Here is a 15,144-nt window from a genome sequence, read left to right on the forward strand (position 1 = left end):
TTTTTCTATTACAGTAAACATGTGTTGAGTTTATTTATTAAAATTAAATTATAGTATTAAAATTTAAACAAGAAATAGTATCTTTTACTTATACATTCCTTCGATGATATTGGCGTACTTTTGTAAAACGATATTGCGTCTCATCTTGAGAGTAGGACCTGTAACAAAATTTTTATCATCATTTAATAATAAATAATAAATAATTATAAAATTAATTCATATATTATTGTATTAGTTATATGTAAAATTAATAACTTTACCTAATTCGCCGGTTGGTGTAGAGAAATCATGTGGCAGTATGGAAAATTTTTGCACCTTCTGTGCATTCGATATAGAATGTTTATTGGCGCGTTGTATACCCTCTTCAATTGCTTTCATAACGATTGGATGTGGTTTCACTTCCACATTTGATGCATCTAAATCGCTTATATCAGTAGGTATTTCTAATACTTCAGACAATCTTGTCAATTCAAGATTAAAAGATTTTAGCCAATCAATGGCTTCTTTGGTTAATATATCTGTTGGTCTACCTGTGTTATTATCAAATTCTGTCTAAAATATAAATTTATATAATGAGTTAAGGACCATACGAGCTTATATAAATATTCAAAAGTTACCTTTAAAGTTAGTAGAACAGTTAAATATTTCTTATGATCACCAACAACCATAGCATTACTGATAATGTGTAATTCTCGCTTGATTAATTCTTCAATATGTATAGGTGGTATGTTTTCACCGCCTGCTGTTATGATTAACTCCTTTATGCGTCCAGAAATAATTAAATTACCTTGAGTATCTATGTAACCAATGTCACCAGTATGCAACCAACCGTCTTCCTTGAGTACATCTTTTGTATTCTGAACATCATTTAGGTATCCCATGAAGTTAGTGCGCCCTCTTAAGCAAACCTAAGTTTAAAGAGCTCATAATTAAATCATATATAGTATTTTTAGAAAACTGTTGATTACAAAAACTATTTTGTAAATAAATATAGTAATAATAATTAATAATTTATATTTTGCTTTTAACAAAAATATGCCGTTTAGAAATTAAGCTAGCGCTATTGAAAAGTTTAATTCCAATAAAACTGAACAACTTAATAATACTAACGCTTTAGAACACAACAAGTCAAGTACTCGTTCAAGGTGGATTAACCGAGTAAAATAAGGAGATGCACTCTCTTCTCTAATATTCAGTCGACTGCTTAATAGTGTTCTATCAGAAATGGACGTTGATAAAAGTCTGTTTAACAATGACCTTCAATTTTTACTATATTAGTCGAAAGCCCCAACACTTTAAGATCATCGTTCAGAAAACTTAAAAGCTTTACTCAAAAAATCGGACTAAAAATTAATCATTAAAAAATAAAATATATACTGAGATCAAAATCCAGAGTCTGTAGTAATCGGTTTAATATTGATACTATTAACTTTGAAGCTATCACAGAATTCAAATACCTTGGAATAGTACTGAATTCTAAAGAAAATATATCAGTTGCGATACAAGTTACAATTTAGACAGCAAATGAGACATAAAACTTACATATAAAATTTTTTTTAATCTAATATAACAAATACTTAGTATGTATAAAATCCTAATTAGATCAGTTCTAACGTAGGGCTGCGAATTATGCACACACGCAGACGGAAACATGCCAACTACTATCTCACGAACGGAAAGTACTTTTTTATTTGATAATAAAATAGTTTTTATTTGATACAACCACGAATTAGAGGACTCAATCGATAAGCAGAATATAACACAATACATAAAATCATAACGACTAAGATGGCTAGGACACGTCAAGCAGCGTATAAACCGAGAACTATCAGCAAAACAGCATTTGTAAGAAACCTAATTGGATCTTGAAGAAAAGGCAGACCTAGACAGAGTTGCTTAGATGAAGAAGAATTAACAGAGTTGCTGAAGAAGATTTAATGAGGCTACGCATGAGCGTTTGGAAAACTTGGTGTCGAATTGAGTCAGATGGCAAAAATTGGTTGAGTCCAAAAATTGATATGTCATCGTCAATGATACTGGAAGCAAAACTATTACAATGTATGTTTCCAATAATGGAAACATGTGGAGAACATGTGGAAACGAAATTAAAACATGATGTGTGAATTTATTTATAATATCTTATGGATATATTAACAACTGTTCCAGCTAAGAAAGGATGCAACAAATGCAATCCAATAATTCTAAAATATAGTCTAAAATTTTCGGCAAATTTCTTGTCCATAACTTTTTTTGTATACTTATGAAGACTATTTCACATATTTAATACTATGATATTATATATCTAATTAATATATTTAATATATATGTGACTTAAAATGAATTTGTTTTCTTTCAAATTGAAATACATTCCTTATAGACAAACATCCTATAAATTAAGTTTAAGTATTTAAATTTACTCAAAATTCTGCACGTATCTGTACTTTTATCAAATTTTTTAGCTCGCCCGCCATACCCATAATTTTCAATATTATGATGACAGATGATTTTTTTTTCAATCATAAATGCTACGAAATAATCTATAAAACGTATATATTGGCTTCCATTATTTAAATTGTGTCGATTTTCTTCAAGTTTAAAATAATATCTATCAAATTTTCTGCATTCATCTAAACTAATATAAACAAAGTATTACATACCTCACCGTGCCCATTGTTATCAGGATTACAAATTTTCATTTCCACACAATCGATTGCTTTACCAACACTCTTTAGGTTAGTTTGATCAAATGAGAATGCTATTGCTCCACTTGTTTCGGACAAGCCATACACATCAATCAATACCATATCCAAGCTGAGAAAATACTTTTTAAGCTCCTCGCGTACCGGTGCACCACCAATTATCAAACTTTTGCAATTATCCAAACCTAATGCACTCTTAATGTGGCCAGTTATTTTCGATGAATACCAGTATTTAAAATGCGAAGGTGTCTTTCTGCTCAATTTATAACTTATTAAAAAAGAACCCAAAATATTATTAATCAACTTACCTCTCGTATATACACATATGATATTGCTCCACATTTTGTCTGGCAAAGCGTACAATGTATTTTGTGATGGCTGACAAGTTTACCTCTATACTAACAAGCTTTTCTTGCATTTTTTCAAAAATTCGCGGTACACCAAAAAATCGTGTCGGTTTGGCTTTAGCTAATGTTCTTCCTAATGTGCCCTTCAATGCACCACGATCCGCAAAATAAACACAGCCATTATTATACAAAGGAAGATATATATCAAATATCTGAGCTGCAATATGATTTAATGGTAAGTAAGTCACTACGGTTTCAGCGCCCTCCTTAATATCGGGTAGAATTTTCGTGATGGCCTTTGTGTCGTAAACGATTGCATCATGCGAAACCATAACCGCTTTCGGCATACCAACAGTGCCTGACTAAAAGGAAAATATGATTTATACACATTTACTATGCCCAGAACTAATATTGTTACACGACTAGGCGTATTTAAGTTTTTCGTACGTTAAAACTCGTACGTACTTTATAACGCATTATTAGCGACTAACAACAACTAACACTTACTGTGTAAATCAATAGGGCACACTCATTTGCGCCCACATCACGCTCCCTGCGCTCCAATTCCTCTTTCAGTTCTGCACCGAACTGCATAAGCAACAAATCCTCCCAACGGTAATAACCCTCGTCAACACCAACGAAGTCCTCGTACGGACCATGCAACTGCAAGACCGCACGTAAACGCGGCAGACGAGATTTTATTGCACGCACCTTTGCCATTTGTTGTGTGTCGTCCACAACACAAACAGTTGCTTCCGATGTGTCGAGTACATGATAAACTGCTTCCGCCGAATTGCTAGGATAAATGCCAGCCACAACACCACCAGCACGTAAAGTGCCAAACTCTGTATAAAACCACTCAGGACAGTTAAAAGCAAGTATGCCGACAGAGGAGCGGGGTTGCAGACCCACGTGCAATAGTATCAACGCTGCCTGCTCTACTTGCTTCGCATACTCAGCATAAGTAACCGTGCGCCAAACGCCTTCCGTGGTTTGTGGGTGTGGGTGTGCATTTGCAGTTGCATTTAGATCCGGATCCAACTCGTACACCAGTGCAGGATATGTTGCATACTTTTGACAGCCTTCGCGAAAAAATTGTGGAATTGTCTGTGGCTTGATTGCCGAAAGGCCCTGCTTGCCTAACCGTAGCTTAATGGCTTCATGCAGGGAGTTGCTTGTGTAACTCGTGGCGGCCTTAATTGAGCTCAATGATGACATATCAATGGTGTCTCCCATTATTGCTAATGTTGTTGCACTTTAATTGCGGTAAAACCAGAAGTTCGGGCAAAGGTTCTGTTAATGTCTTCGCTTACTTGTACTATAAATCTTATGAACTCGTTTGCAGCTTGTAGATTTAAAGGACCTTTAATATAAGAAATATTGTGATTAAATAAAAATAAATCTCATATGTATATACTATGTAATATATTCAATATTTTTATAACCATATACTAACTTATATATATGGATTATAACTTATATGGACTATATTATATGTATGTATGTGACAAAAAATGCTGTTTATAACACAAATGCCATTAGAACAGATCATTTCAACGTAATCCCATGTAATGAAAATTAGTTTTATTATTTATAAACATACTTAAATATTTTTATTCTCCGATACAACCTAACCTAATAGTATACATTACTTACAGGCGTTATCGGAGACCTATAATTGCAGAGTATATATAAAAAATACAATTATTAGTTAATTGTTTTATTAAAATCAAGAGAATTATAAAGTATATATTTTAAATAAAAAAAATATATTAAAATTTAAATATTTGTTCCACCGTAAACTAACTGTCGACTACAAGAACGTTTGTAAGCCTGGCCTACCTGCAAGTCCAACAAATTATAGGTATACGAACTATAAACTAATTAAATAAAAAAATTCGAATATTTTCTAAGATCACTGATGATGAGTACTTTTTGCCAATACTCGAAACAGCGTTTAATCAAATTTTTGTTGCTGTTTCTTCATTACTGTTCGAACCCTTCTAGTGTGTACTTTGCATTAACATTTTACAACGAAAAAGATATTTTCTACGAAAGCTAATATTAATCTCTAAATATGAAAGTATACATATAAAGCATAAGTATGATATTGTCTTCAAAATGTGTACATATATATTCAAACATATGCTATATTTTTCCAGATATAAAAAGGAATACAAAACCTATATATAAGCTATTATATATGTAGTAGCTAAATTTACAGCTACTGGGCAATATAACTGAATTATATGTTAATTGTGTAGACGATTGTTTGTGAAAGTATTATAAATTCGATTTTAATGACCTAAGAGATTAATCCATAAGAATGACTGAAATATTAAACATATAAAATGTTTTATAAAACATAAAAGGGAGTGTTTTTAATTTGTAAAAAATTATATTTTTTAGTATTTATATTTATATTTATATGTATCTCTTTGTTAAGTAAAACTGATTATTTCACTTGTTTATGAGTTGCTCATACAGATAATAAAATAATACATCAATTTACCAATAAACCTATAAAAATAGAACATAGGTATACCTAAGTAGGTATATTCATTTGATCATTATAACATCTAACAACACTATAGTTCTGAGTCATTTATATCTATAGAATCGTTATTTAATCGTGGTAAAACAAGTCAACGCTTCGCAAGTTTATTGAAGTCACGATATTTTTTTTATTTATTCTGTAAAACCTTAGCTTTTCAACTTTAACCGGTTATTGCCAGAGATACAGATGTCTAGATGAAAAATGAATTGCAGATTTGAGATTGATCAAAAAAGAGAATTTAATGTCGTACATTGTAATCGATCCACCTAACTTTTTCTTAGTTTGTTTACCTATATTTCAAAGTCTTTAGGTCTGTCTGCCTGCCAGTTTATTTGTCTATTTCTATGTAAGTCTGTCTATCTGTTTATTTATTTGTCTATCTATTAGCATTTTTATGCTACTGCTTGTCTATTTGTGGAAGAATCTCTGTTTTTTTTTTTAAGAAAAACGAAACAATAGTAATATAGATTTTCGATAAAACTATCTGTATCTATCTAAGTACTTGCCTTATCGATCTGTCTATCTAATTGTCCGTCTGTCCGTCTATTTGTTTGTTTTTTTGTTTATCTCTTAGTATATAGGTATGTTTATTTGACTGTGTTTTAGCGTCTTCATATGTATCTCTATTTGTCTATCTCTATTTATATTTCTGTTTGTTTAATTATCTGTCTGTTTATCAATCTGTGCAGATATCTGTCAATTTTTTAGATTGATTTTCAATCTGATTGTCACTTTTCAATAATTTTATTTTTTAGAGGGTTTTCGAATAGCAAAGAAAGAAAGAAAGAACGATTACAAAAATTTATTTAATTTTATTGAAATTAGTCGTTGTATGGTCCAACGCTATTTCGAGTATTGCCCAGTACTCATCATCAATGGTCTTAGGAAATAATCGAAATTTTTAATTAGTTTACAGTCAGTATATACCTTCTGCTCAAATCCGGATTTTGTTGTTTGTAACTTACTTCCTAAGTAATTGACGTTTTTCAAAAATTTTTTGTTATGTTGGTACACCCTTTCTGACATATGGTAGAAATTTGAGCGCCATCTGTCAATTAGTTTGCTTACAGTAGCTGTTAATGTGAGACTACCTCAAGTGCATTTAACGATTTTTACTATGGAAAATTCTTGTTGTACGCGATTTTTTGACCAAACACCCAAACACGTCACCACTGTCATCGCTCAGGCACCATATTCGCCAGATCTGGTGCCGTACGCATTTTTCCTGTTTCCGAAATTCAAATTGTCCCTTCGTGGTAAGCGTTTTAAGTCGTTTGAATCGGTAAAAGAGAATTCGCTGAAGGAACTTAAAACCATACCTTCAGGGGCCTACGAAAAGTGTATGGAAGATTGGGTTAAGCGTTGGCATATGTGTATCGCTTCAGAAGGAGCATATTTTAAAGGAGATAAAATAAATTTGGAATAAAATTTAAATTTGTGTTTTATTTACAAAATCCGAGTACTTTTTGAGCAGAAGGTATAAATTTTTTTTTTTTGTAATAGGTTTTTTAACACAATTTCTCAAAACTATGTATAATAAATAAAATATAATAATATTAATTCTACTGCTTTAAATGTATATCATGAAATGTTTGTATATATATGTAAATATATATATATATATATATATATATATATATATATATATATATAATTATATATATATATATATGTATGTAGAGCATAGTAACAAATATGCACTTTTTTATTTATTTACTTTTTAATTGAGTAGATTGCCGTAAGCTTGAAGTATTTTCATATATTCATCGTGTCGATGTACGAACCTATTAGCCCACTTACATTAAAAAGTCTTATTACAAAATAAGATCGAAATAGGTTATCACTTTCAGTTATTGTATATTTGAATTAAAATAAAATGAAAAATAATTGAAAGTATGACAAACCTATCTGTTATTGTACTATGACAGTACTAGAGTCGCTTAAGAGATCAACTACGTCAAATCAAATAAAAATAGAAATTAAACGTTAAGTAACAACTAATCAAAATTAAACTTTGTACTACAAGTAAATAGATTATTTAAATAGCTTATTATAGATTATTAATAAACTAATAAAATTGATTTTATTCTGTTAAAATAAAATTATTAAAAATTGTACTACAATTACAGAATTCTACACTTCATCTAAAAGGAAATTTTAAGTCGAAGCATTATATTTCACTGTAGTTATTCTAATTCACTGAAACACCTTAATTGTTTGTAATTAATAATAAAATATACAAACAAATATCATACAAACGATTTAAAAGCTTAAGCTATAACTAAAAACTAAAAAAAAAATTAACTATTCAAGATATACTTTAGATATTCGACATATTGTCACTCTAACGAACACCTCAGTTAGAAACTTTAAAAGACAATAGAAAATAGAAAATAGAAAATGGAAAATATAAAAGAAAAGATGCCACCTATAAAATTTTCTAAATTAATTTTTTTTGATTAAAAAACAAGACCATCTCATCCTCAATTAGTGCAACTCCATAGTTTCGTTTTCATTATTCCTTGTGAATATTAAAAGCTATTTGCTTTCAGGTTTCGAATTAAAGTGAAAGCAGGTTGTGTCATCCGGAACAGAGCTATTAAACAATAGCTTAGTTAAAGACTACAACGATAGGTTGGGATTCAATTTCAGCTATCCTTATTCAAGGTATGCAGAAATTGAGAGATAACAAATTCAGTCTTGCAACAATAGATTGTTCTGCAGTTTAACGCATTTAAAAACTATAAATTTCTTTTTTAAAATTTATTCAGCTTTTGTGGAAGAAAAGACAATCTCTTCAAATAGAAGATTTCTGACAGATATTATGACTTAACCTTCATAATGACGATGCAAACGAAAATGAATACATAAGGAAAGCAAGTGAGGTTTGGTACAGATGTTTTATTTTCAAACACATTTCTTTACTTTATCTATACAAAAATTTCACTACACAAAAAACAATAGTTTTAATGAAACTTAAAATTTGATTTCATTAATTAAATAACAAAGCCTAAAATACTGTCATTAAGCACAAAATCTAGCTTTAGGAAGACTAATAAAGATTCCTTGGTATATTGCAACAACAGACACGCATACAGATCTAAGAATCGACTCAGTGAAAAAATATATCAAGAACAGAGCCCTTAAATTATTCACAAAAGTTGATACGTTGTCCAACCTCGCAATAACAAACCTTAAATCCACCTCAGGACGCACAGAAAGATATGATGATCTATGGTCCGTCATCAATTAGAAAATAAATAAATGATAATAATTCTAGTATAGTTAAAGTTTAGTGTGGGGACGGTAAGAATACATTTTTAGTATTTAGCAAGATAGAAGATATTTTATCTCTAGATATTTTCTAATTGATATTAAGTCATCAAAACAAAAAAAGCATTCTTTACTAAGTAATATAAAGATAAGGTGTTGATATATAAAAAATAAAAAAAATGTTATGGAAATCTTGTACAAAAAATACTTTATATAATTATAGTAGATAGCAGATAATTATCTACAGATTTCAGATAAAAAACGTGTTACACACCAAATCAAAGTATATTTCAAAAAATATATACCGTACTTTGTTGCGGTATATTACATTTGTACATTATCTCGGGAAAACTAGCTAGAATGAGATAAATAACAAAGGTAAAATGTTTTCCTATCAAAACTTATGTTTTTCGACCAATATCTTATACAACCCACCTTCCTACCAAACTTTATCAATTGCTCACGCAACATTCAGAACAACAATAGTGCAATATTGTTTTTCTTCAAATGTGTTTCTAGTATGTGAGATGATTCTATGGCCCATCTGCGCTACCCTACTTTTCTATAACTCCACATTAATGTTGAGACGTGATAATTCATATTGAATATTAGTTGCTCAAATATTTTTCAATCCACGGTACTGATAATTTGATATTATATATAAAACTCAACTGTTATCGGAGCGTCTCCTTTCAGATATATTTACACTATCTCCAACCCAAATTGACGTTAACTTACTTATGCTATTGATAATATTCAGATATGGCTCTCACGTAAAAGCTTAATATACGCGAAAATGAAGTCACTTAAACATTTGAACGGATAAAGTCACTAATTTTATATATTTAGACAGAACAAAATCCAAAAAATTACTGTTGACCATAAAAACTTTATGTTAATCAAAAAGGTACTTACTTATATTTATATTGAAATCTATTGATTTGCTTTATATGTGGAATTATTGACCAATTATTTCTGTCGTCAACTCTGCCGTTTTAGAAACTCCCAAGACGAAATTGAAATATTCAAAGACTGCGCCCGATAAATGCTTTCTGAACTAACTAATTTTGAATTTTTTCTGTATATTTCTGACAATTTCTTAAAAACATAATTGATAATGTGTCAAAATAATTGACATATAAATCCATGCACAAAGTATGCACATTTTTTTTTTTTTTTGTGAATGAAAGAAAAAAATAAATTATATATTAAAAATTTTTTTAAAAAAGATATTAACCCATCTACTACATTACATGAGTAGTTCACAAAGTTGTGGAAATATCCGACTGCCTTCGCTAATCTTTGTTTATTACTTCAGCCGCAAAACGCTAATTTTAGAGATAATCTTTTAATTAAAATCACATTTTTCTATATCTATATTAACAGAAACTGGGACCGCTTTTTTAAATAATCAACGTTTTGAGTATTTTAAGACATTAAACGTTAACAACCAGTTATGAAAAAAATCCACCTACGGCGAAGGGGTTAGAGTATTCCCGAGGTGAGTCATGCTTATCGTAGAACGCAGCTAAAATCCCGCTGCTATACCGACACTTGACAGGAAGTGTACATGGTTATCCCAGTTATCCAAGCTTGCGACATTCGACTAGAGGTGTGAATCTGGTACTACGGGTACTACAGTGACCCGTAGCTGAGCTGAGGTGTTGAGGTTAAACTCGTAGTCGCTATGGTTAATACCTAAACTTACGTGGGTAGAATAATCAGGTATTTGTTTATAATTCATTCAGCGTGGAGTTGCGTATTTATCATCGTTTGCTGTGACCCAAAGATCAGCAGAGGTTGTGTTGTGTGGGCCTCGCATCAAACCAAGATGGAAGTTATGTCCTCCAGACATTGCTTCATTGACATCGGCGGAAATTCTTTGAACGTTGATGGACGCGTTGTATTAATATGCATGTTTTTGAACACCGTAATGTTAAGTCAACATTGAGACTACTACTAGTTGCTATACTATATTCTTATACTTATACTAAATATTTAATATACCATATTCTTACTGAATATTTTATTTATAAATAAAATAAATAAAATATTTATAAATATGTTACAAACCTATAAAAATTAAATCAGTCGGATTGAATATAGCACTAATAGTAATTTTATAACCTATAAATATTTATAATATAAGTAATTGGTAATGGTAATTATATACTGGAAATATGTGATTTGTTAAGTTTATGTCTTTAAGCAATCGTACGGGTATAGGACAAGATGCTATAGGGTTTTAAGTACTAGCTCGCAGCGAAGAAAAAATAAATTATAGAAATATATAGAAATTTCTACGGTTTTAGGCTCTGAATGAAGCGATGAACTGTCTTCATATGCTAATATATCTTTTGTTTTGAAAATTATTATTAATTCTTTTTATTTTCAATTATGTATTTTAATAAAAATAGTACTCATTATAGCTAGATAACACAATCAATCTATACAGATACTATACATCTTATTTGAAAAAGTTTATAGAAAATAATTTTAGTATTTTACAATATACGAAATCATATTTTTATTTCTTATATGTTCACTAATTTTTTACATCTATTTTTAATTATATATACCTTTCTTGACATATGTAGTTTACAGACTTTTCATTTTTTCTAATATTATTATGATGAATTTGAAATTTTATAAAAATAAGGTTTTATATTAAGATTTATTCACTTTATATTTATACATCAAATTTTCTTAGGTAAGTTTCGCTGAACTCAATATATAATATAGAGCTTATATGTTGTATTATAATCAATTTGAAATTAATTTAAATATTTTCCAATGAACACACTGATTTAATATTAATATGAATTTAATTATTAAAGATATATATTTGTGTAACAAAGTAAATATATCATATATCAGACTTTCACGTTATGTCGATAATTTTTGTCTCAATTTAATATATATATATAATATAAAAACTCATATTAAATTTATTAAATAAAACACTTACCCTAATATCTTTTATATGTAAAATTGCTTAATAATTGAATTATTATATTTTTATTTAAGTACTCGTTAGTATTTATAAAATAATACGGAGTGTGCTGAATTAAAAGATTTATTTCGAACAGAACACTTTGACGAACTCTTTACGAATAATCACTCAGCCTTTACAACAAATTAAAATCATTTAACTTCTAACATCTTTACACTGAACTGATGATAGTATATATAATCTATTGTATTAATACGCGAGACGGCCCTTATCAATAACACATTTTTAGGTGAATGCACCAACTACATGTATCAGCAGCATATTACCCAAGTTCATTGATAAGCGAACTGAATTTACGAGTATTGAGGGATTATCGCAAAAAGAAATGCTGAACGAGAAGAGAAAATCACTTCATACAGCTTTTAGACTGCAGAGATTTTTCATTATTAAATGCATCGTTACAATGAGATAAAACTTTAAGTACACAACACTTACAAAAACGCATACACAACAAAAGATATACTAAAGCAATATCTCTTCTTTAATTCCACTTCAACTTCATATACTAAACTGACTTCGCCTCCTCGTAAGAGAGCAGATGACTTGCAACTCATAGGAACATTCTATCTGTTTAACGTCGAATTTATTATTAGTAAACAATTTTTATGAATCTGTAAAAGGAGAATTCAGTTCAGCGGGTCGGAGGAAAATTACAATAACCCAATATGTTGAACCTATGGTATGTTGAAAAAAATTTTAAGTGATAAGAACAATTATTCTGTACAAAATCAACACAAAACACAAAGTATTTATTGAATCCCTCTTAAAATATTATTATAAGAAATATTTAAAAATTTTTGAATTCGATAATTCAATTGGATTGAATATGGACTGCTAATTAGATATCTGAGAAAAAACAAAAGGTCGACAATATAAATTACTTAGTCATCCCATTATGACTTGGTAACTTGCAATGATGATGATACTTACACAAATTCTAAAACAGAATTAGAGATAATGAAAACCAAGTCAACACAATTACCGTATAACATAGTGTCTTCAGTTTTCACAGGTGTTAGCACGATTTATATAGTGTACTCATATTTTTTGAAATATTGTAAGTAGCAGATTGAGTTGAAACCGATTGACAGAAAAAAGAACTGAAGTTGAGAGACGAAGCGGGTTTCTCGCGAACAAAAACCTTATTCTAACAAAGATGAAAAGTGCAAAAAAAAATATTATCTATAAAATACAGATTTATTATTAAAGAGTAGACGTGAAACTTGCCCAACAGCCGGTATTGCGGCCAGAAGAGTCCTATTATACCAGTCTCACTATTGATTAAACAAAGCCCCTTAAAGCTTTGGCAATAAAGTCTAGAACTAAATATAGAGAAGAGTTCTTAAACTGCTCTGGTGACAGAAATTCTTTATGAAACAGGTGACAGAAATTCTTTATGAAACAGGTTTCTTCTGTGCGTTATTAATAATATAAAATACAGATATTGACAAACAGAATAGCAAAACCTAAACGTCTGTGTCTGTCCGACAAGAAAAATAAATACACTGAACTTGTGATGAGTTCCACAAATATAATATGGTGGCTGTATTTGTAAATGGACGAAAATTTCACAGGTTCACATTTATACTGCAAGTGACTAGTTAAACGTTTAATGTATATATATCGTTTGAGAAGCCCATAACTCTCGCTAAAGGTGATCTATGCAACAAGCAAACAGAATTTAAAAAATTTTATAATTTTTCAGCATTTTCTTTTTCATTGCTTATAAGTAATTTAATTTTAAATAAAAAAAAATTATGGAGTTCTGAAAAGCTGTTGTTTTTAATGGCTTTTCAACTACTCAGAAATCATTGTGATTCTTCCTATTATTTGTTTTATTCGTAACGATTCATTAAAATAATATTTACAATTAATAATATTTAATTTCTTTTTAATTTATTTATTTCTATTTAAGACACTGCACTTGAGCACTTTTACTCTTTCTTAACACGAGCTATTTTTAAAACTCCTCTTTACGCCTTGACTAGATTATTGCTTATCACTTCATCAGACTAAGCAATAATTGACCTCAGATCTGCATACCTCCCCGAGGAGCCTGTAACCATTCTGAGATTTGTTAACAAAACCAATTTTAAAATTCAGAAATATTTTTGTTAACAAACATTTCCCATAGCTATTAATTGATTTAAAATACCAACCGACTAGTCATTTAATTTATGAAAACAGATCCATTGTTTCCATAATACTATGAAATACATAAAAGTTCTATTTATATATGTTTATAAGATTATATTTATATAAATTTCGTATAATACTACACGAAAAAATATTTTAACAGTATTTATATATTAACAAATTTTTGAAAATTATTATATGAATATGCGTACAATAAAACATATATAATAATAATAACATTATACAATGCTATACAATATATATATACATAGGTATATATATATATGTAGGAATGTTTAGTCGTCACTACATATTTATTTATCTAAAGGTATATACGGTTTTAATGTCATCACAATATTTAAATAATATTAACTGTAATATAGTTGTTGTTGTCTTTATCATACCGTGTAATAAGAGAGCAAATCTCTTAAAGAGTAAATATATTAAAGTTATAAACAAAATGTTACCATTTTTCAAGTTTTCAAGTAAGACAATATATAGTCTAAGAAGTATCATTCTGCAATCAAACAACATTTATTTCTATTTTCTCCATTTATATATGTATATATATATATGTAAATATAAATTGATATGAATTTTAATGAAAATACAAAATGTGTAGAAACAATTGTTTTTGTCTCATCCCAAAATATAATCTGCGAAAAAGGAACTAGTAAAAACCCATCCTCAGGTACCTCGTGTATATCTTTCATATAAATGCTTCCATAAAATTATCATTTCCGTTTCATCCAAAATAATTTTTAAGTTAATATATACAAATGTTAATGTACTCATGTACGTACTCATGTACACAAAGCATATGTTTTATGACAATTGTAATAATTTCCGGATTTCGTTGATTTGTTGAGAAATGCAGTTAAGTCCTGCTTTTATTTTGCTGTCATATAGTTAGACTGACATTTTTATATTAGTTTCTTTAAGACAGAGCTACCTATTTCAATAAATTCTTTAAAATAAATATCTAGTAGATACCAAGTGAGTTCTATATGAAATTCATAAACAAAAAAAAAGGAAAATTTGTTTTACTATCATAAAAACTATCCTATCATTAATTAATATACCTAATAATTTATTTAATAAAATTGGGAGATCAAACTG

At 29.2% G+C, this 15,144-nt stretch overlaps 1 protein-coding gene across 2 annotated transcripts; it reads right to left on the minus strand.

Annotated features, from left to right (window-relative positions):
• Positions 1–6: 6 nt before the first annotated feature.
• Positions 7–11,890, minus strand: LOC119687893 (long-chain-fatty-acid--CoA ligase heimdall). Of its 2 annotated transcripts, none has more exons than XM_038102433.1 (7): positions 11,845–11,890; positions 3,554–4,409; positions 3,008–3,408; positions 2,658–2,952; positions 618–908; positions 261–552; positions 7–158 (listed from the first exon to the last, which is right to left on the minus strand). In XM_038102433.1, exons 2-7 carry the CDS (start codon positions 4,280–4,282, stop codon positions 85–87), a joined length of 2,082 nt encoding a protein of 693 aa, XP_037958361.1. In that variant the 5' UTR covers positions 4,283–4,409; positions 11,845–11,890; the 3' UTR covers positions 7–84. The 2 variants fall into 2 exon arrangements, with proteins under 2 accessions (XP_037958361.1, XP_037958362.1); XM_038102434.1 differs by lacking the exon at positions 11,845–11,890 and adding an exon at positions 9,792–9,961.
• Between the last annotated feature and the right edge of the window lie 3,254 nt (positions 11,891–15,144).

The sequence above is a fragment of the Teleopsis dalmanni genome, chromosome X, assembly GCF_002237135.1.
Source record: "Teleopsis dalmanni isolate 2A chromosome X, ASM223713v2, whole genome shotgun sequence".
Lineage (NCBI taxonomy): Eukaryota > Metazoa > Arthropoda > Insecta > Diptera > Diopsidae > Teleopsis > Teleopsis dalmanni.